Consider the following 24,514-nt stretch of genomic DNA (forward strand, 5'->3'; position numbering starts at 1 on the left):
AATCTTGAGCATATAACTAAACCTCTCCATGCTTCAGCATCCTTTTCTGTAAAATAAGGATAAATGTAATATGTATTATATGCAGTTGCTAAGAAAAAAGGAGAGACAATTTTTAGCACAGTGTCTGGCATACAGAGAACATCAATCAATGACACACATTATCATTATTTAATATCTGAATTTTACTATTGTATTGTCCATTCCATGGAAAACCATAAGACTGGACAGCAACTTTGGAGACTATGGATGAGATAAAAGGAAAATCCTGTAACTACTGCAACTTAAGTATGGTAGATCTCCAGTCTAAAAAGAAAATAAATCTTATAAAATGTGTCCAAGTGGTCAGAAAGGCCCAAAATATTCAAAATTCTAGGATAACAGATATCAGGAAACTGAATCATTACATGGTCATAAAAATGACATTTGGATACATATAATATAACATTTTAAAGTCTACTATTTTATTTTATTTTATTTTATTATTATTTTTTTAAGTCTACTATTTTAATTTAATATTGGAACCATAATGGTAAAGAACCTGCCTGCCAATGCAGAAGACATAAGAGACACGGGTTCAATCCCTGGGCAGGGATGATCCTGTGGAGAAGGGCTTGGCAACCCACTCCTGTATTCTTGCCTGGAGAATCCCATGAACAGAGGAGCCTGGTGGGCTACAGTCCATGGAGTTGCAAACAGACACGACTGAAGCGACTCAGCATGCACGTATAAACACATATTATTCATTCTTCTCTGAATACATATCTAGATTGAGTATGAAAATATTATTCAAAGGTACTTATTTATATAAAACAAGAAGATCAGAAGAAATATCTCAGAAATCTCAGAACCACACATCTACTTGGAAAACAATACTGCTCTTACCAATGCCTGTAGAAGCAGGATGGCACTGCCACCTAGTGAAAGTTTAGTGAACTACCTTTAAAGAAGGCAACAATAAAATGGCACTTGCTTTGAAAAGGACTGTTATCTTTTTGCTCTCAAAATACATACATATATATCTACACATATGCACATGTATGTTATTAAATAAGTAAATATTTTAGAAGAATCTAATATTGGAAAATATGATACCAATTTTCTATATTTTTCATGGTTACATGTCAAATAATATTTAACGCTCTGAAGTCTACAGGCAATCTGGGTAATAATATTGTCATTTTTGTTGTAATTTAATATGCAATTCATAAACACAGGATTTCCAAGGGGATGGAAAATATGTCTATTTGATTCACTTTTTATAGTACCCAGAATAGGGCTAAAGGCAAGAGCATTTTTTAAATTATTTTTTAATTGAAGGATAATTGCTTTACAGAATTTTGTCGTTTTCTGTCAAACCTCAACATGAATCAGCCATAGATATATATACACATATAAACAATTTTGGTGAAAGGGGTAGTGGTTGGCTTTGAGAAGCAAATGATACTAATTCCACTTTGGATATATCCGGGAAAGTCAAAGAGTGATAACAAGTAGTATCACTCGGTTTGTGTTGCTAGGAGCTTACAGTATTTCCAGAGTCATGTCTATCAAATTACATTTGAGCATACAACCTTCAGAAGGCAATCAATACATATTTGCTCAGTGAAACAAATAGTGCATATCAGTGTTTCTCAAAATGAAAAGATTACATGAAAAAGAAAATGACTGGTGTGTTGATAACAAAGAAACAGCAGTATGATTACTTTATGGTAGCCTAGCGTAATCAATGGCATCCTGTGTCTGTGTGCATAAATTTTGATAAATTTAACTTTTTGTAATAAATTTGTACATACTTTATGGTAGTAAATGATAAATTAGACAAGTATCTACACATTTTATGCATTCATGATATACATTTTCTTTTTTTTTTTTCGTATTTCTCAGCCACACAGTTCATCTGCACTATTTAAATTGTCTTAAAATCTTCAGAAAATTTTCCAATGTATTTATTGAAAAAAATCCACATGTAAATGGACCTGTGCCATTCAAACCTGTGCCGTTCATGGGTCAACTGGAGTAGCTAACTTTAATGAAAGCTTGCGTTGCCAGGCAATATTCTAAGCCCTTTATGGGTATTATCTTCATAACAACTCTATGAGGTACCTACTCATATTACTCACATCTTACCAAGAAGAAAGTACTTTTGAGAGAGATAATACAACTTGCCTAGACCACAAAGACTTAAGGAGTTGTACTAAGTTTTAAGTCACACGTGAATTTAACTTCATATATAATGCTGTGCTGAAAACTTACCAAAGTATTTCATCTTTCCTTTTCCCTTTGCAACGAACTTTGCAATTATACTTCCAACTGCAGGATTTTTGATGACTGCATTATTTTTAAGTTTTTTCTTCATTTAAGAAGAAATTAGAGGGTTTAAAATTTGATTGACATTTTAGTGATTAAGGTCACCATATTCTGAGTTATTCTGAAAATACCTTAAACTTCTTGGCAAAAGCCAGGAAGAAGCAAAACCCTTGCAGTAAAGCTAATACACAAAAAAGCAGAAGATTCTGCTATAAAGGCATGATCACTAACCTCATTTGGGTCCTCAATACTGCTAGAAAGCTTACTGTAAGTGTCCCTAGTGTTCAGTCTCTCACTCCAAAGAAAGGATTTCAAACCTTCCTACTTCCAACCCTATTCACTCACATTTCTTATTTCCCTATCGATACATAAAGACATGGAAGTCTTTTGAAGACATTTTGCAAACAAGAGAATGGGAGAGACTAGAGATCTCTTCAAGAATATTAGAGAAGGCTTTACAAATAGCTGTGAAAAGAAGAGAAGCAAAAGGCAAAGGAGAAAAGGAAAGATATACCCATTTGAATGCAGAGTTTCAAAGAATAGGAAGGAGAGATAAGAAAGCCTTCCTCAGTGATCAGTGCAAAGAAATAGAGGAAAACAATAGAATGGGAAAGACTAGAGGTCTCTTCAAGAAAATTAGAGATACCAAGGGAACATTTCATGCAAAGATGGGCACAATAAAGGACAGAAATGGTACAGACCTAACAGAAGGAGAAGAAATTAAGAAGAGGTGACAAAAATACACAAAAGAACTATACAAAAAAGATCTTTATGACCCAGATCATCACGATGGTGAGGTCACTCACCTAGAGGCAGGCATCCTGGAATGCGAAGTCAAGTGGGCTTTAGGAAGCATCACTACAAACAAAGCTAGTGGAGGTGATGGAATTCCAGTTGAGCTATTTCAAACCCTGAAAGATGATGCTTTGAAACTGCTGCACTCAATATGCCAGCAAATTTGGAAAACTCAGCAGTGGCCACAGGACTGGAAAAGGTCAGTTTTCATTCCAATCCCAAAGAAAGGCAATGCCAAAGAATGCTCAAACTACCGCACAATTGCACTCATCTCACACCCTAGCAAAGTAATGCTCAAAATTCTCCAAGCCAGGCTTCAACAGTACATGAACTGTGAACTTCCAGATGTTCAAGCTGGTTTTAGAAAAGGCAGAGGAACCAGAGATCAAATTGCCAACATCCATTAGATCATCATAAAAGTGAGAGAGCTCCAGAAAAACATTTACTTTTGCTTTACTGACTATGCCAAAGCCTTTGACTGTGTGGATGACAATAAACTGTAGAAAATTCTTAAAGAGATGGGACTACCAGACCACCTGACCTGCCTCCTGAGAAATCTGTATGCAGGACAGGAAGCAACAGACTGGTTCCAAATCAGGAAAAGAGTACATCAAGGCTGTATATTGTCACCCTGCTAATTTAACTTATATGCAGAGTACATCATGAGAAACACTGGGCTGGATGAAGCACAAGCTGGAATCAAGATTGCTTGGAGAAATATCAAAAACCTAAGATACACAGATGACACCACCCTTATGGCAGAAAGTGAAGAAGAACCAAAAATCCTCTTGATGAAAGTGAAAGAGGAGAGTTAAAAAGTTGGCTTAAAGCTCAACATTCAGCAAACTAAGATTGTGGCATCCAGTCCCATCACTTCATGGCAAATAGATGGGGAAACAGTGGAAACAGTGACTAATTTAATTTTGGGGGGGCTCCAAAATCACTGCAGGTGGTGATTGCAGCCATGAAATTAAAAGACGCTTACTTCTTGAAAGGAAAGTTATGACCAACCTAGACAGCATATTAAAAAGCAGACCTTTGTCAACAAAGGTCCGTCTAGTCAAAGCTATGGTTTTTCCAGTAGTCATGTACCTGGATGTGAGAGCTGGACATTTTTCTAGTAGTCATGTACCTGGATGTGAGAGCTGGATTATACAGAAAGCCGAGTGCCAAAGAATTGATGCTCTTGAACTGTGGTGTGTTAGAAAAGACTCTTGAGAGTCCTTTGGACTGCAAGGAAATCCAATCAGTCCATCCTAAAGGAAATCAGTCCTGAACATTCATTGGAAGGACTGATGCTGAAGCTGAAACTCCAATACTTTGGCCACCTGATGTGAAGAACTGACTCATTGGAAAAGACCCTGATGCTGGGAAAGATTGAAGGCGGGAGGAGAAGGCGATGACAGAGGATGAGATGGTTGGATGGCATCACCAACTCAATGGACATGAATTTGAGCAAGCTCCAGGAGTTGGTGATGGACAAGGAGGCCTGGTGTGCTGTAGTCCTTTGGGTCGCAAACAGTCGGACACAACTGAATGACTGAACTGAACTGAACTGTTGGAGAAGATTCTTGAGAGTCCCTTGGACTGCAAGGAGATCAAACCAGTCTATCCTAAAGGAAATTAATCCTCAATATTCATTGGAAGGACTGGTGCTGAAGCTGAAACTCCAATACTTTGGCCACTTGATGCGAAGAATTGACTCATTGGAAAAGATCCTGATCCTGGGAAAGACTGAAGGCAAGAGGAGAAGGGGAAAACAGAGAATGAGATGGTTTGATGGCATTACCAACTCAACGGACATGAGTTTGAGCAAGCTACGGGAGTTGGTGATGGACAGGGAAGGCTGGTGTGCTTCAGTGCATGGGGTTTCAAAGATTTGGACCTTACTGAGAGACTGAAATGAACTGAGGAGCGACCCTTGCTCATTCTTTCCTCTTTTCTTCCTGTTTCAATGGTAGAAAGGCCTTTCCTATCAGGGATGTTTGGCATCCATACCCTCACACTTTCTCAAAGATCATATACATTTAATTATAGTTTCCATATCTGCAATCTTTCCCTCTTTACTAAGTCCTTTCTCTAGGCATTAAAATATAACTCTAGCATTCTCATCGTAGTAATAATAACAGAAGTTAAGAATTGTCATTTACTTCACATGGTCTCCAAATGTTTCCCTCATTCCCCTCCCCACCCTCTCTTCTCACCTCCAAGTTACCAACCCTTCTCTCAAGAGTTGCCAATCACCAGCATTTTTACTTCCTCATTTCCATTCAGTCCTCTATTCATTCTGGTCTGACACCACACCAGTCTAACACCAGTCTGACACTGCTGCTGCTGCTGCTGCTAAGTCGCTTCAGTTGTGGCCGACTCTGTGCGACCCCATAGACGGTAGCCCACCAGGCTCCCCCGTCCCTGGGATTCTCCAGGCAAGAACACTGGAGTGGGTTGCCATTTCCTTCTCCAATGCATGAAAATGAAAAGTGAAAGTGAAGTTGCTCAGTCGTGTCCGACTCTTCGCGACCCCATGGACTGCAGCCCACCAGGCTCCTCCACCCATGGGGTTTTCCAGGCAAGAGTACTGGAGTGGGGTGCCAAATCTGACACTACACCAGTTCATTAAGGACACCAACAAAATAACCTCGATATATCATTATGTCCAGTGGGCACTCGTTAACCTTCACCTTATTTTCCCCCTGAGTAGCTCCCGCCCACTTGAAATCCTCTTTTCTCTTGGCTTTAGTGACAATACTGCCTGACTTACTTTCTCCTAACTGTCCATTCTCAATTGTCTCTGTAGGCTCTTTGTTTCCTATTCTGCCTTTAAATCTCATAATTTTTTTCTCAGGACTCTGTCCTAGAAACCTCTTTTGCCTTAATCTCTACTCTTTCCCTCAGTGATTTCATCCACTTCCGTGGATTCTAGTATCATTGTGGAGAAAAATGTTGCCTGCCATATGGGTAAACCAAGGATATCGTGGCCATTGAGCCAGCAGCCACTGCAGCTGCCTTCAACTGTGCACCTGGAAAGGAATCAGGGTGGAGAAGAGGGTAGTGGCCCTAGGTGGTTAAGGCGCATATCAAAGGAGTGATTTCAATGAGTGCAGACTCTTGCATCTTCCCTGCAGAAACAATAAATTCATGAACTTGAGTGTCTGACTCTCTTTAACTGTAATCTTTGGATGTTCCAACTATCTGGGTTTTGTTGCAAAACTCTTATATATCTGGTTCCTCCCTACCTGTTTGGACCAGTCCCACAGAGCTGTCTAAGAGGCTGTCTTTGGGGCTCACATCCTCAGCTTTGTCCATCAAGTAAAACAGAATTCTCAACTTTTAAGTTGTGCATATTTTTCAGTTGACATCATCTATGTGAAAATTACTCCACATTCATGTTTAGCTGACCTATTTCAAATGAGCAAATTGAGACTATGTGAAAGTGAAAGTTACTCAGTCATGTCTGACTCTTTGAGACCCCATGGACTATACAGCCTATGGGATTCTCTAGGTCAAAATACTGGAGTGGGTAGCCTTTCCCTTCTCCAGGGGATCTTCCCAACCCAGGGATCCAACCCAGGTCTGCCACATGGCAGGTGGATTCTTTACCAGCTGAGCCACCAGGGAAGCCCAAGAATACTGGAATGGGTAGCCCATCCCTTCTCCAGCGGATCTTCCCAAGCCAGGAATTGAACCAGGGTCTCCTGCATTGCAGGCAGATTCTTTACCAGCTGAGCTGCCAGGGAAAATGAGACTATGTAATACCAATGAAAAGCTTACCTGTAAATCTGCAACTGTCTTTCCAAAAGCTTTTCTTTGTTTAACGTAGTCCCTGGTTTCCTCAAACATGAATTCACTGGCTGAAACTGCTATCTCGGAAATTAACAGCCTTTCCTATAACCCCAAAATTAGATAATTACTCTAATTACACAAGTGATTTTCATATGATTTAAATGACAATAAATCACGTAAATAATCTTTATAAAACTCCTAAAGATTAATTTATTTAACTCTTTATAAGAAAAGACTCCCACTGAGATTTATAAGACTATTTTGATCATCTATAATAAGTCTCTTAAAAAAATCTTTTATCTTTATGTATGACTGTCTTTATACAGATATATATAAGTAATTCATTTCCCTCTTCTCTTTACTTACTTATGAGAAAAGAAATTCCAAAGCTGTTTGAGTATTATTTAAAGAAAAAGAACTTGGCAAATATTTTGGCTATTTCCTTACAAAGAGCTAAAAATTCTTGACTTGCAGGTAAGATACTAAAATCATTCCAAGAAGGAATCATAGGACTGAAAATCTTATTTTCCTGACTCACTTATAAGTTTTACATGGATATCCTTGAGTTCTCTTATTCATACATCCAGTTTACAAAAATCATACATATGATTTTTTCATACATTTTCATACATCCAGTCTACAAAAATCATACATATGTATATATATAATATATATAAATAAATAATATATATAATATATAAAATATATGTGTATTGTACACCTTCAAGTTATAGTCAAGGGACTGGCTACATCACAAGTTCTGTATGCATGGATTGATACAGTCCTGTATTATTCTACTCCAGTCCATCATCTAATCAAAAGGTGCATTCTTTTAATACTTCTGACCTGTGGAAGCTCTTGCATGAGGTAATAGTAGCCTTTATTCTCTTCTCCAAGTAGGGCACCTGCTGGCAACCGTACATCTTCAAAGAAAAATTCTGCAGTATCCTAAGGGATCATACGATTGAGTACAGAATTACCTCATTTAAATCTCCCAAGAACCTGATGAGGTGATTAGTATTGCCATTCAGAAAACAAAACAAATTGGCAGACAAGCTAAAGTTGTTAATGATCACAATTAGTAAGTGGTAAACCTGGGATTCAAATGGAAGTCTATCTGATTCCAAAAGTGGCTTTCCCACTGTGATACAGTCATTCTAGTTCTAATACTGTTCTGTTCTGTAGATATTGAGCGCTAAGGATTTCTAATGCATATCAAGTAAAACATGTTTTTCTTTTTGGTAACAAAAAAATTACTAAATAATTACCAAGTAGTAGGAAAAAATATTTCCTGTTATTTCATAATTCAATTTCAAAAATAGACAGTATTATTAGGCAGTTAATGTTCTAAAGCAGATTTTCAAAATATCCTAATTCACCTCTACTGCTGACAACAGTGGCATAAACAGTGGAATAAATTTCCACAATCATTTCTGAAAAAGCATATTTTAAGAATCCAGCATAGGAAGAAAGGTATGATTGTGCTATATATAGTTCTATATATAAAGCATAACTGAGTAAACTCAATTGTATATAAACAATATATTTTATAAATGATTTATATTAAGAAAACAAATTTGTATTATGACTTACCTGGGCTTTTAGTCCAATTTTATCTAGCTTTCGTCCCTTGATAAATCCTTTCATTCCATTTTCCACCAGAAAAAGGCTAATGCCATGGGCAGGAGAGTGAGCCTCTCGATTTGTGATCGCTACTACGATCACAATGTCACACAGCCACCCATTAGTGACAAATACCTGCAAAACCCCATGTATACTGTGAGGCTCCACAATAATTCAGGTCCATGTGTAAGTCAAGACTGCAAACACATTCGAGAAAACCAAACCAAACAAAACATGTTTATACCTCTCTCTGTAACCTCTCCAAATAGTTGCAGTGTTGATTATTCATACATGAGGCTATTATATGAGGGGAAATTATTCAATGTTTCAAAGAATGAATTCTATACATTTTCTTCCCACTATCAATATTGTAAATAATAATAATAATGAACTGACTATTATATTCTATTTAAATTAAAACAAAATTATCTATAAAAATGATACACTATATTTTAGAAAGATGCTTCAGATGAGAAAATGGAATCTGCTTTGAATAGCATGATACTATTGAAGTACTTGTACTTTCAGATTTATCAGTTTTTGAAAAGGCACAGTTTTCGATAGATGGCCTAAATAAGAAAGGTACTGATTAAGAAGGGCTTCACTGGCAGCTCAGCTGTAAAGAATCTGCCTGCAATGCAGGAGACCCTGGTTCAATTCCTGGGTCAGGAAGATCTGCTGGAGGAGGGACAGGCTACCCACTCTAGTATTCTTGGGCTTCCCTGGTGGCTCAGCTGGTAAAGAATTTACCTGCAGTGTGGCAGACCTGGGCTGGATCCCTGGGTTGGGAATTTCCCCTGGAGAAGGGAATGGCTACCGACTCCAGTATTCTGGCCTGAAGAATTCCATGGACTGTATAGTCCATGGACTGATTAAGGATTGATAAAACAACAAACTCAATAAGATATTAGTTTATCAAATATTTATCCAGAAGACAAATATACACAAAATAAATATGAACCACTATCTTCTCATTCTGTATCTTTCCTGGGTCCTCTCAGCTGCTTCCATGGCTTCAGTTGTTATCCATAGGCTGATGACTCCAAATCTTTTATCTAAGCCAAATTTCTTGCTAGGTTCCAGACCTGAATATCCACCTGCTTCTGGACAGTTCCATCTGATAATTCAAGGAACATATGTCTTCCTGCCTCTGCTCCTATTTAATTTGGGTATCAATCTGTTTTCCCCCACGACAGGGTACGATGGACATGTGCACTCAGTTGTGTCCGACTCTGCGACCCCAAGGTTGTAGCCCACCAGACTCCTCTGTCTGTGGAATTTTCCAGGCAAGAATTCTGGAGTGAGTTGCCATTTCTCCTCCAGGGGATCTTCTCAACCCAGAGACTGAACCCAGGTCTCCTGCGTTGGCAGGCAGATTCTTTTCCACTGCGCCACCTGGGAAGCCCCCTTCCTAATGTCAGTGAATGGTCAATAAATCATGTTATTATCCTACATAATACTCAATTTGACATACAGTTCTTTCTAATCTGTTTCAACACTTTTTCAGGTTTTTTTTTTTTAGCAGGGTTCATCACATACTGGCACTAGCTTACCAGTCCAGCCTTATCTCTTATCCCACTTTCTCCTCATTCCTTTGTTTTAGGTGAGATCTACTGTATGACTTGCTGTCCCCAATGTTCTAAGGTCATCTTTACCTATGGGTCTTTGGAAATCTTTTTTCCTCTACTTGAGAGGCCCTTTTCCAACTCTGTTACAATGAATTCTACTCATCTTGGAGAGTAAGTTCAGACATCACCTCCTACAAAAAATCTCCCCAAATTCCCCAGACTGGATTAACTGCTCCATAGCATCCTAAATTTACCATCTTTCAGTTCAGTCACTCAGTCCGGTCCAACTCTTTGCAACACCATGGACTGCAGCATGCCAGGCCTCCCTATCCATCACCATCTCCCAGAGCTTGCTCAAACTCATGTCTATCGAGTTGGTAATGCCATCCAACTATCTCATCCTCTGTCATCCCCTTCTCCTCCTGTCTTCAATCTTTCCCAGCATCAGGGTCTTTTCCAATGAGTCAGTTCTTCACATCAGGTGGCCAAAGTATTGGAGTTTCAGCTTCATCATCAGTCCTTCCAATGAATGTTCAGGACTGATTTCCTTTAGGATGGACTGGTTTGATCTCCTTGCTGTCCAAGGGACTCTCAAGAGTCTTCTCCAACACCACAGTTCAAAAGCATCGATCCTTCAGTGCTCAGCTTTCTTCACGGTCCAACTCTCACACATCCATACATGACTACTGGAAAAATCATAGCTTTGACTCTCCAGACATTTTGTCATCAAAGTAATGTCTCTGCTTTTTAATATGCTGTCTAGGTTAGTCACAGCTTTTCTTCCAAGGAGCAAGTCTCTTTTAATTTCATGGCTGCAGTCACCATCTGCAGTGATCTTAGTATCTGTCAAACTCTATACAAATGATCTAATCCTGTCTCTGTCCCTTTGAAACAGTACAGGCATAAAATGGTGTTGATTACTCTCATCACCTACTATCCATGCCTCTTATAAGAAGATTCATCTCTAAAATACAGATTGCTGATACTAAGCAAAAATGGGAGATGGGTGTGATGTTAGTGCTGTGTACATGACAACAAATGAAAGCGCTGGTGACAGCATAGTTGTAAGTGACATAACAGTAAAAAACTCAGTCATCAATAAATTTTCACTGGGTGTATACTAGACACAGGTTTGCTGCTGCTAAGTTGCTTCAGTCATGTCCGACTCTGTGCGACCCCACAGACAGCAGCCCACCAGGCTCCCCAGTCCCTGGGATTCTCCAGGCAAGAACACTGGAGTGGGTTGCCATTTCCTTCTCCAATGCATGAAAGTGAAAAGTCAAAGTGAAGTCACTCAGTCGTGTCCGACTCTTCGCGACCCCATGGACTGCAGCCTACCAGGCTCCTCCGCCCATGGGATTTTCCAGGCAAGAGTAGTGAAGTGGGGTGCCATTTAGGTAAACAAAAACCTCTGCTATCGGTGATATGATACTCTAAAAGATACATTTACTTCTGAGCCTATCTATAATCTCAATCGCAGGTGCTCTCCAATTCTATCAGTGGATTGACATGATGCTCAGAAAGGTTGAAGGGCTTTTCAATTCTATTAAAAATACTTTTTCTCTTATGATCTTTTGAAACTCTTCTTGATATTTATAAGAAGTCTTTCCCCTCATTTTTCATCAACATCAAATTCATTAACTATTGTTTGTCCCCTATTTGGACAATGTAAGCCTCACCTTTTCTTTTTCTGGTTTGTAAAAGGCTGCCTGGAAGCTAAAACAACATTTTCCATATTAGTGAGAGAACAAGCAAACAGAACAAAAAGGAATATATCTCAGGTAATATGAATGCTGTACAATTCTTACTGTCTCCAAAACAAATCAGCTCAGTTCCTGTGCCAGCTCAAGTAAACAATTCCCATGTGAATCAGAGATCTGAGAAGACTCAATGATGAGTAGTCTTTAAGGCTTTGTTACCCACAGCATGACTCCAGACAGGTGAGTTATGGAAGCCATTCTTTACAGACCTTGCTTCCATTGAGAATCCAGTCACTTCCATCCTTTTTGGCATTTGTTCTTATTCCTTGCAAATCACTATAATTGAAAGAATTGATTAAAAAAATTCATTAATTGGTAAAAAATAAACCATGCAAATGTTGTTATGTATCTACTGTGATAATTTACACTGCTACACCATTATAAAAATTGACATTTAACTAATATAAGGAATGTTCACATAAATGCACTGAAAAATTATGTCTGATATATTCTAAACTGTTTATACAAATGAATATTTGATTGAGATTCATAGAGTAGCCTGATTTTTACAGACCATAACAAGGCCTATACTCATTCATATTTGTGGTTAGGACCTTGCTTCTGAGATTTCAAAACCAACCAAAAGTTGTTTTACCTTCCAGCCCCAGGCTCTGTCATTGCTATGGCACCAATACATTTCCCTGCAACCATCTCAGGGATGAAGCGCTTAATCTGTTCTTCTGAACCATAGTTTGTAATATAGGGCATGACGATATCTGAATGAAGACCAAAACCTGGGCCTGTACAATTTGAATATGCTCTTAGAAAGAAAAAAAGAGAAGACAATTTAAAGCACAACACAGTTATTTTTTTTCTCTTTTTAGTTCCTCTGATTCTTAATTAGAAAGCAACAAGTACTAGAAGGTCTTTTTTTTTTTTTTGATGTCTGATCGTATTCATTTCGGATTCTGCTAGCTCTTCTGGGCCCTAGGGGATGAGGCACAACAATATCAGTGAGTCCAGAAATATCCTTCTCCCTATTTTTAATGATGACCATGTTGAGAACACTCAGATTGGCATCCACAATGCAAACCCGTACAGATGTGCACTTTTTTCCTCTGGTCTTCCTCAGTCTATAACAGGAATGCCCTTCACTCAGTAGCAGTCATGGGTCATGGGTCAAGACACCTTGGTCATGGGTCAAGACACCTTGCTTCATGGGAAACCCTGTTTGTTATTCCCACTGATTTGGACCACATAATCTTTCTTTTCTTCACCTAGAGTGTCAGTGTCTGTGGCCATACATTTCTCACAAAAGGTATGAAGTTTTCGTTGAAGTCTTCCTTCATCATCCACTTCTATGTTTCTGGCAGCCAGTAGCCAGGAAATAGTTGTTCAAAGGGCAGTACTAAACCCTTATCACATTATGTGGTGATAGCTTGTCTCCTCACAAACCCATGAAGTTCCTGAAGGTTTTCTCTCTTTGTTTTTGCTAACCTTTTAATTTCTGGCTCTAACATAATAACAGTGCTCTAGCAGAGCTCAATGATCACTTATTTAACGAATTAAAAGATAAAACATTAAAAAAAATTTACCACCTACAACTGTATTACCCTAAACACAGTAACTATATTCATTTTAGGAAATGACCTTTGCCATAAGGATATATGTATTTCTAATACAGCTGTATTAGAACTGGACATGGAACAACAGACTGGTTCTAAATTGGGAAAGGAGTACATAAAGGCTATATACTGTCACCCTGCTTATTTAACTTATATGCAGAGTACATCATGAGAAATGCTGGAATGGATGAAGCACAAGCTGGAATCAAGGTTGCTGGGAGAAATATAAATAACCTCAGATATGCAGATGACACTACACTTATGGCAGAAAACGAAGAAAAATTAAAGAGCCTCTTGATGAAAGTGAAAGAGGAGAGTGAAAAAGTTGGCTTAAGGCTCAACATACAGAAAACTAAGATAATGGCATCAGGGCCCATCACTTCATGGAAAATAGATTGGGAAATAGTGGAAACAGTGACTGACTTTATTTTTGGGGGGCTCCAAAATCACTGCAGATGGTGACTGCAGCCATGAAATTAAGAGACGCTTGCTCCTTGGAAGAAAAGTTATGACTAACCTAGACAGCATATTAAAAAGCAGAGACATTACTTTGTCAATAAAGGTCCATCAGATCAAGGCTATGGTTTTTCCAGTGATCATGTATTGATGTGAGAGTGGGACTATAAAGAAAGCTGAGTGCTGAAGAATTGATGCTTTTGAACTGCAGTGTTGCAGAAGACTCTTGAGAGGCCAACAGCAAGGAGATCCAACCAGTCCATCCTAAAGGAAATCAGTCCTGAATACTCATTGCAAGGACTGATGGCTGAAGCTGAAACTCCAATACTGTGGCCACCTGATGTGAAGAACTGACTCATTGGAAAAGACCCTGATGCTGGGAAAAACTGAAGGGGGATGAAGGGGATGACTGAAATTGGATGGCATTACCGACTCAATGGACACGAGTCTGAGTAAACTCTGGGAGTTTGTGATGGACAGGGAAGCCTGGTGTGTTACAGTCCATGGGGTCGCAAAGAGTAGGACGTGACTGAGTGACTGAACTAACTGAATACAGCTGTGGTCATGGCACAAATATGCTTATTCATTCTCCCACTGCCGTACATATAGATTGCTTCCAAATTTGAGGGATTATAATCTAACAAGGCAATGATGTTTGTACATAGCTGTTATTTTTTTTCTAACAAATTATTTCCTAAAGACAAATTCCCCAAAATGGCATCCAAAGAGTATAAATATTTTCATTTTTTATGTAGCCATGATTTTAATCACCAAAGCACTTATTGCTCCAATATATAATGTCACCAAGAGTATATGAGTCACTTTTACCTGCAAGCTTGTCAGCACTGGGTATTATGACTTTTCATTTGGACTATCTTTTGTACTCAAAATGATATATCTCTAGATATAATTTAATTTGCATTTGATTGGTAGAAAGGGTAAACTTTTTCATTTAAAAAGCTATTTGCATTTCTTTTTTGATGAATTGATAGTTCAAATCTTTTCCCCATTTATCAACTGAAATCTCTGAAACAGTCACATGGGTCAATTAGAAATGAAGCAACTACTTTATCAACTTAAAAGGAGATTTTCGATCTTATAAGAAGATTAGAAATTATTTTAAAATCATCTCAGAAAGGAGAGAGAACAAAACAAGATTCAACTTCAAATGTTTTCATACTTACTGCTCCTCCCAAACAATAGCTGATGAATACAAGTCCCCCCCAATGCCACCATGGTGATCTGCAATATTGATACCAAGTAGTCCTTGTTTTCCAGCTTTTTCCCAAAGCTCCCTACTCACTTCTCCAGCTTTCTCCCATCTGCAAATAACAAAACATTTTAAAATCAGAAAAAGTGTTTTCATATTATTTAAATGGCTACAATTTGAATTTATGAATGATTTTGAGCAGGAATGGTCCCTTAATTTAAGATAATAAAGGGGGTGCTCTCATACTCTGTGACAACAGTAGGGCCCAACAGGAATAAGAAAGACTCCTTTTTCCCAGCAAGGGCTCAGCCACTGAAAAACCATGGGCTTTGTGTTTATCCCAGCCCTCCCAAATTCCTTTTCCTCTCTATGAACATGCTCTCCTTCCCTTGCTGTGGGGGGTCTTGCACACAGATCACTGTGGATGCTGACCCTGAACTGCAATTCTCTGCTCATCCTGAATAAACCCATTTTTTTTTTCTTTGCTAGAGAAAAAACAGGCAATCAACTTGTCTTAGGTCAACATATAAGTATCTTTAATTTTTTAAAGTATTTGTTGATTTTGTTATAATATTGCTTCTGTTTTATGTTTTGGTCCTTTGGCCACAAGGCATGTGAGATCCTAGCTCCTCAGCCAGGGATCAAACTGGCACCCCCTGCATTGGAAGATGAAGTCTTAACCACTGGACCACCAAGAAAGCCCCTTAACATATATTTTTTAATTGTGTATTTTAAAATTCATTTAAGAAGCTTTGAACTAGTTTATGCATGCATGTGCACTCCGTTGTGTTCAACTCTTTGCAACACCATGGATGGGTAGCTTACAGTTAGTTCACCAGGCTCCTCTGTCCATGCAATTCTCCAGGCAAGAATACTGGAACGGGCAGCCATTGAACTTGAGTCTCTTACATTGGCAGGAGGGTTTTTTTACCTGCTGAGCTACCAGGAAAGCCCTTGAACTAGTTGAAGAATCCCGTAACCTTACATTATTATATTGAAGAGTGGTAAAAATGTTAACAAAGTACTGAACACAGTACTGTTTCTATGAAACAACAAAGAGCACTCTAGAAAACAGTCCTTCTTGGACTTCTAATGTGTATTACTTTAAAAGAAAATGTCCATCAGCAGATGAATGGATAAGAAAGCTGTGGTACATATACACAATGGAGTATTATTCAGCCATTAAAAAGAATACATTTGAATCACTTCTAATGAGGTGGATGAAACCGGAGCCTATTATACAGAGTGAAGTAAGCCAGAAAGAAAAACACCAATACAGTATACTAACGCATATATATGGAATTTAGAAAGATGGTAATGATAACCCTGTATACGAGACAGCAAAAGAGACACAGATGTATGGAACAGCCTTTTGGACTCTGTGGGAGAGGGTGGGATGATTTGGGAGAATGGCACTAAAACATGTATAATATCATATAAGAAATGAATTGCCAGTCCAGGTTCGATGCAGGATACAGGAAGCTTGGGGCTGGTGCACTGGGATGACACAGAGGGATGGTATGGGGAGGGAGGTGGGAGGAGGGTTCAGGATGGGGGACACGTGTACACCCGTGGCAGATGCATGTTGATGTATGGCAAAACCAATACAATATTGTAAAGTAAAAAAAAGTAAAAATAAGAAATAAAATTAAAAAAAAAATAAAAGAAAATGTCCCACTTACTCTGCATGATAAGGAATCACTTCTTCTTGAAAAAACTTCCTTACACTTTCCCGGAAAATGTCATGCTCTAAAGAGAAGATTCTTCTAGTTCCTATATCTGTTAATTTTTTAGCAGAAGAAGTTTCTAGACGTTCTTCACCTCCAGAATGAGAACATCTTAAAAATACAAACACATTAAGAAAACTCAGTCAAAGGTTACTCTTCACATCCAAATTAATGTCATTGAACAACATGGAAAATTAATTCTATAGGATAACATGGAAAAAATTCTGACTCCCCTCAACTCTACCTCCTCATCACCATCCCCCCTGCCCCCGAGGCACTTTAGAGACAAGCAGAGAGTCTGAAATCGTACAAACTGGTTCAGATTTGAGCAGAACCACTTTAGGATCTGCCTCCATTAATGAGGTTAAGAAGTAGCTTACCCTGATTCAATTCAAACTTTACTTCCAAATCCATAAAGAGGACATCGTGCCTAGAACTAATCACACATGTGAGCTGAGGTAGACTAGCACTGTCATGTGATGCTGATTAAAGAATGTAAAATTTACCCGATATCAACTAAATAAGGTACAATTCAAATAGTACAACAGAATAATCATCATCATGTAGTCAGTTGCTCAGTCGTGTCTGACTCTTGAGACTCCATGGTCTGCCAGGCTACTCTCTCCGTGGGGTTCTCTATGCGAGAATACTGGAGCCAGTAGCCATTCTCTTCTCCAGGGGATCTTCCCAACCCAGGGATTGAATCTGGGTCTCCCACATTGCAGGCAGACTCCCCACCATCTGAGCCATCACTTATATGTGGAATCTCCCATGCAAGTCAGGAAGAATAATATTGATATGTTTTCATGTAATGTACAATATTTAAAATAATGTAATCCCCATCAATATTTTATCCAGAATTATACAATTTCAAATATCAGGTATATAACATGCAAACTGTGATGATTTTTTAATTGATTAATTTTAATTGGAGGATAATTATTTTACAATACTGTGATGGTTTTTGCCATACATCAGCAGGACCGTGTTGGTTTTTATTGCTACATTACAACCTAATTGTAAAGCGATATCAAAATGCCCACCAGTCTCTGTAGTGATTAGTCCAGAATTATTCAAGATCTTTGGAAACTGGCCTTTCATCTCCCTGCAATGCCCCATGCTGCTGCTGCTGCTGCTAAGTCGCTTCAGTCGTGACCGACTCTGTGCGACCCCATGGACTGCAGCCCACCAGGCTCCCCTGCCCCTGGGATTCTCCAGGCAAGAACACTGGAGTGGGTTGCCATTTCCTTCTCCAATGCATGAAAGTGAAGAGTGAAAGTGAAGTCGCTCAGTCGTGTCCGACTCTTAGCAACCCCATGGACTGCAGCCTACCAGGCTCTTCCATCCATGGGATTTTCCGGCAGTGCCCCATACCAGGCTTCAAAAAAGACATCTCTGTAGTTCCTTTTGTTAAATGGTCTGAATTCAGATCTTCCCCCTCCTTAGGGGTACACCTAAAAAGATTTCAAAATTCTGTGTACCACTTGGTACCTTTTGAGCTCACATCTAAAAAAACTTTTTATCATATATTTGAATATTGCCCAAAAGTATTTTTCTGTTATGCATGATACTGTTTTTGGATTTCTCTCTTCCTTATTTAGACTCTGATCTGATCCTATCCTTTCCTTCCTTTTCCTTTTCTTCCTCTTCTTCTTAGTCCAGAAAAGACTAACTCTTCTTTATTGGCAATTAGGCATGTTTTCCCCCTGAAATGGGCTATTTTTGTCTTTGCTTAATGCAATGAACTGAAATGCAATGGACTAAATTGCACTCGCTTCCCTCTCCTCAACCCAATTCATATGTTGAAGCTCAAACACCCAATGTAATGGTATTTGGAGATACGGCTTTGAGGAGGTAATTACAGTTCAATGAGGTCCTAAAGCTGGAATCTAAACCAAGAAGCTAGACTTACATTATAAGAAGGGGAAGAGAGAGATACAGTTCTGTGTACACATAAGGAAGGGTCTAGTGAGGACAAAGGGAGAAGGCGGCTGTCTACAGGCCAGGAAATCAGGTCAATACTGAAATCAGATTGATTATAGTCTTTGCAGCTGAAGATGGAGAAGCTCTATACAGTGAGCAAAAATGACTAGGAGCTGACTGTGGTTCAGATCATGAACTCCTTATTGCAAAATTCAGACTTAAATTGAAGAAAATAGGGAAAACCACTAGGCCATTCAGATATGACCTAAATCAAATTCCTTACAATTATACAGTGGAAGTGACAAATAGATTCAAGGAATTAGATCTGATAGACAGAGTGCCTGAAGAACTATGGACAGAGATTCCTTAAGTTGGACCATAATGAAAGCTGAGTGCTGAAGGAGTGATGCTTTTGAACAGTGGTGTTGAAGAAGACTCTTGAGAGTCCCTTGAACTGCAAGAAGATCAAACCAGTCAATCCTAAAGGAAATCAGTCCTGAATATTCATTGAAAGGACTGATGCTAAGCTGAAGCTCCAATACTTTGGCCACCTGATACGAACAGCCAACTCACTAGAAAAGACCCTGATGCTGGGAAAGATTGATGGTAGGGGAAGGGGACGACAGAGGGTAAGATGGTTGGACTGCATCACTGACTCAATGCACATGAGTTTGAGCCAGCTCCGGGAGATGGTGAAGGACAGGGAAGCCTGGCATGCTGCAGTCCATGGGGTTGCAAAGAGTCGGACACGACTGAATGACTGAACAACAACAGGCCAGGAAGATGGCTCTGACCACGAAATGAACTGGCCAGTACCTTGATTTTGGACTATTCAGCCACTAGAATTATGAGGAATAGATTTCTGTTGTTTAAACCACCTAGTCTATAGCATTTGGTTATGGAAGTCTGAGCTGATTAATACACTTAATATGTATATTGTGTCATTTTGCTTTAGGCTTACCTATTATAAGCAACTCTTAGTTGAGGCTTATTTGTTAATACAGTCTGAGATGTCTTTTAAGCGGTAACCTTTAGTTGAGAACATTTAACAGTACAATTGTTATACCTGGTCTGCCATTTATCTTCACTGATATTTTTCTGGTTTGCTACTCTGTCTTCCAAATCATCATTTTTAATAGCTTATTTATTAATATAGCCAACAAATACTTTCTGAGTATGTAATATGTACTAGGAACCATTCAGGCAACTTGGGATACAATAGCAAGCAAAGGTCTTGCACACCACTGTGCAATAGATAGAATTACAGCAATAGATAGAATAAAATCTACTTCATTCTCTACTGAAAGGATTGGTTCCAATTTCTTTATAACACACAATGTCTTGGTCCATACTTGGGGTTTTCCTCAAGGGAAAAAATGTGCTGAGACTAGGATACTGAGACTTGAAGACTCTGAATCATTTGTCAGCATGATTAGTAAATAATAGAGTGAAACTTATATTTGGGTCTTCCTGGATCTTAAAATTTTATATCCCATGTAACATAAAGGAAATATTTGCAACATTTCTAAATAAAACACACTAAGACACAGGAAAGTGTGTGACACAGAAAGAACAAAGACTTTCAGATCAGTCAAAAGTGTTCAAAACAGAATGTGCAGGGGGAAGAAAATCAAAACACCTGGCAGTAAGTTTTTGGAATATTCATTTTTTCCCAAGACCAAGGAACCAGTACTAAACATATTGGCCCCATTTCTCCCCACAAAAACCAGGAAATCTGTACTGAATAAATTGTTCATTGTTTTCCTAATGCATTAAACTGCTACCAATCTAACAGGCTAGACTCTAATTATTATTATTATCATAATTTTTTTAAGCCTCAGTTCAGTTCAGTTCAGTTCAGTCACTCATTCGTGTCCGACTCTTTACAACCCCATGAATCGCAGCACGCCAGGCCTCCCTGTCCATCCCCAACTCCCGGAGTTCACTCAAACTCAAGTCCATCGAGTTGGTGATGCCATCCAGCCATATCATCCTCTGTCGTCCCCTTCTCCTCCTGCCCCCAATTCCTCCCAGCATCAGTCTTTTCCAATGAGTCAATTCTTCGCATGAGGTGGCCAAAGTACTAGAGTTTCAGCTTCAGCATCATTCCTTCCAAAGAACAGCCAGGACTGATCTCCTTTAGAATGGACTGGTTAGATCTCCTTGCAGACCAAGGGACTCTCAAGAGTCTTCTCCAACACCACAGTTCAAAAGCATCAATTCTTCGGCGCTCAGCTTTCTTCACAGTCCAACTCTTACATCCATACATGACCACAGGAAAAACCATAGCCTTGACTAGACGGACCTTTGTTGGCAAAGTAATATCTCTGCTTTTCAATACACTATCTAGGTTGGACATAACTTTTCTTCCAAGGAGTAAGCGTCTTTTAATTTCATGGCTGCAGTCACCATCTGCAGTGATTTTGGAGCCCAACAAAATAAAGTCTGACACTGTTTCCACTGTTTCCCCATTTCCCATGAAGTGATGGGACCAGATGCCATGATCTTCGTTTTCTGAATGTTGAGCTTTAATCCAACTTTTTCACTCTCCTCTTTCACTTTCATCATGAGGCTTTTTAGTTCCTCTTCACTTTCTGCCATAAGCCTCATTTACATTATAAAAGAAGGGAGACAGTCTCCACCAGTAACTTCAGGTTGGGAGCTGGTGATAAATACATAATTTCAGGTCTCATCCAAGGCCTATTGAATCAGTCAGCATATTTGACCTATGAACAACATAGGGGTGAGGGATGCCCAACCTTCACACTGTCAAAAATCCACGTGTACCCCGTCATCAGCTCTCCATTATTGAGATTCCTCCAGAGCACAGTTCTGCATCCTTGGATTCAAGCGACCAAAGACTGTGTAGTACTGTAGTGTTTATTACTGAAAAAAATTCTCATGTAAGTGTACCCTCGAAGTTCAAAGGCATGCTGTTCAGGCCTCACTGTATTTTAATATTGTATCCTAAATGATTCACATGCACCTTAAAGTTTAAGAAGCCTGTGTGAAATGAAATATCTCCTGCCATATTAATCAACAAGAAATGTCACAGCCATCAGTGATTTCTGGCCTCCAAAAGTGAAAGAAGGCTCCCCAAACTGAGATCCAGCAGATGCTGCCATCCCCCACAATGATTGCTGAGGAGCTGGGGGAATGCAAGAAGCAAGGTGAACAAAGAAACAGGATTGGCCCCAGATAGCTGAGGTGCATGTGAAGGAATGAACTCATTGAGCCAAGAGGCTTGCCTCTTCCCATACATAGAATGCTAAATTCCTTAATTTGATACCTGATCTTTGATGTTCAGACTGCCGTCTGTCTTTGTCGCAAACTTATATATAGCCTCACTCCTTTCCTGCCTCCTTGGAGCAGTTTTCTGAGAGCTTCTGAGAGGCTGTCTCCCGGGCTTGGAGTCCTAAACATTTCCACCAAATAAAATAACTCTCTACTTTCAGATTGTGACTATATTTTTTTGGTCGACACCTGTTATAATAAACCTAGAGCCTCTGACCTATTTAGAGGGTCCCTCAGGTCCTCTGTTCCAATATTCTTCCTATGTGTGTGTTAAGTTGCTTCAGTGGTGTCCAACTCCATGTGACTCTATAGACTGGAGCCTTCCAGGCTCCTCTGTCCATGGGATTCTCCAGGCAAGAATACTGGAATGGGTTGCCATGCCCTTCTCCAGAGGATCTGCCAGACTCAGGAATCGAACCTGTGTCTCTTACATCTCCTGCTTTGGCAGTCGGGTTCTTAACCACTAGTGCCACCTGGGAAGCTCATTCTTCCCATCCATCAACCAAAACATCACAATAGACAATGAAGAAGCAGGTATGAAAATCAGGCAGTCTTAATTTACAGACTTAAGAGAAGGAACTCAGGAAGGGGAATGTTTGGGGGAAGGATGGGAGAAGGGATAGGCAGGGAGTTTGTGATCAACATGTAGACTGCTATATTTTAAATGGATAACCAACAAGGATCTATCATACATAGCACAGGGAATTCTGCTCAGTGTTAGAGGCAGTCTATACGGGAGGGGCTTTTGAACTGTGGTGTTGGAGAAGACTCTTGAGAGTCCCTTGGACTGCAAGATCAAACCAGTCAATCCTAAAGGAAATCAGTCCTGAATATTCATTGGAAGGACTGATGCTGAAGCTGAAGTTCCAATACTTCGGTCACCTGATGTGAAGAACTGACTCACTGGAAAAGACCCTGATGTTGGGAAAGATTGAAGGCAGGAGGAGAAGGGGGCGACAGAGGATGAGATGGTTAGATGGCATCACTGACTCAATGGACATGCGTTTGAACAAATTCCAGGAGTTGGTGATGGGCAGCAAAGCCTGGTGTGCTGTAGTCCATGAGGTCACAAAGAGTCAGACACAACTGAGCGACTGAACTGATAGACTGATATGGGAGAGGAGTTTGGAGGAGAATGGATACAGGTATCCATACATGTAAGTCCCTTTGCTGTCTACCTGAAACTATCATAATATTGCTAATTGGCTATATGCCAATATAAAATAAAAAGTTTAAAAAAAGAAAAAGAAAACCAGGCTGTCTTCTATTAAGCCAGATATTAAGGGATCTACAAAAGTGCAAAACAATGTCACTCTTCTCACTTTTTTCTTTGTGGAAAAGGTGCTTATTTGTAAAAATGTTGTGTATGTTAACATGTAATGAGCTACTTTTACGTGAACTAAATATTTGTAAAATTTCACATTTTCGAATTTTGCACGCTTGTCTTACACCTAGTATTCCTGAACTGATTTTTTTTAAGGTATAACTTATGTTGATTTTCACTGAAATCACGGTTCTGTCATTACTTTTGTAAATTAATCTGAAAGGATATGCTCAGAAAAGTGCTCCCCTTTTATCATCAGTGTAACTCCTTAATCCCCTTCCAACCTAATTCCCTTATCTTGCTATGAAAATAAGGTGTAATTTTGTGACTAAAGACTTCCAAAGAATGAAGACAATGGGACATTTTATTCTCAAAATTGTGACATATTACTTGCAGCCACAGATTCGGTATCAGATGTGAGAATAAAGATTTTTGGTACATAAAAAAAATATTTTCCAGTTGTAGATATCTGTTGACATCAATGTCCATAGATAAAACTGAGGTACACAAAAGATCTTTGAGGCCCTCTCCTTTTCACAGCAGGCTTTGCAGGTGGCTCAGTGGTAAAGAATCTGCCTGCCAAGCAGGAGATGTGGGTTCAATAGCTGGGTGGGGAAGATACCCTAAAGATGAAAATGGCAACCCACCCCAGTATTCTAGCCAGAGAAATCCCATGGACAGAGGAGCCCAGCAGGCTAGTCCCTGGGGTCACAAAGAGTCCGACAGACTTATCGACTAAACAACAAAGTTTAACAGCACAAAGTTTAAAATCCAAAAATTTGAGCATCACTGTCTTATGAAGTTTGGGGGAGAGCTTAGAAAAGTATGTGTATCGAAAAGTAAAGTTACTCCTCCATGAAGCCTTCCCAGCCCTCCTCAGGAGCAGCAGGAAATTTGTTTCCATTCCCACAGCATCTTGTGTGTGTGCAATCCCATCTGATTCTTGCCACCCCATGGACGGTAGCCCACCTCTCCTGCATTGGCAGGCCGGATTCTTTAGCACTGCGCCAGAGTCGCCATAATGCCGCCATAAGTTGATTTATTCATCGTGTCACTTTTTTCACATAGGGAATGAATAAATAAACAAGTACTTCCAGTTTATTTATCCAATGACTGTATTTGAGGTGTCAGCCGGTATGGAAAGGTAATCGAAACATTACCTTAATAATCACCGAGTCA

The 24,514-nt window shown here is 39.4% G+C and overlaps 1 protein-coding gene across 4 annotated transcripts in view; it reads right to left on the reverse strand.

Annotated features, from left to right (window-relative positions):
- ACADL (acyl-CoA dehydrogenase long chain) overlaps positions 1-24,514 on the reverse strand; it is a 41,304-nt gene that overhangs the window by 15,801 nt on the left and 989 nt on the right. For 2 of the 4 annotated variants that reach the window (XM_027566446.1, XM_027566455.1), the window contains exons 2-8: positions 16,750-16,905; positions 15,042-15,179; positions 12,432-12,596; positions 12,046-12,112; positions 8,479-8,643; positions 7,732-7,833; positions 6,874-6,987 (exon numbers count right to left, since the gene is read on the reverse strand). In XM_027566446.1, coding sequence (XP_027422247.1) covers positions 6,874-6,987; positions 7,732-7,833; positions 8,479-8,643; positions 12,046-12,112; positions 12,432-12,596; positions 15,042-15,179; positions 16,750-16,905 — 907 coding nt within the window. The remainder of the gene's footprint in view (positions 1-6,873; positions 6,988-7,731; positions 7,834-8,478; positions 8,644-12,045; positions 12,113-12,431; positions 12,597-15,041; positions 15,180-16,749; positions 16,906-24,514) is intronic. The other 2 variants (XM_027566465.1, XM_027566474.1) reach the window with 2 other exon arrangements.

Source organism: Bos indicus x Bos taurus, chromosome 2 (genome assembly GCF_003369695.1).
Source record: "Bos indicus x Bos taurus breed Angus x Brahman F1 hybrid chromosome 2, Bos_hybrid_MaternalHap_v2.0, whole genome shotgun sequence".
Lineage (NCBI taxonomy): Eukaryota > Metazoa > Chordata > Mammalia > Artiodactyla > Bovidae > Bos > Bos indicus x Bos taurus.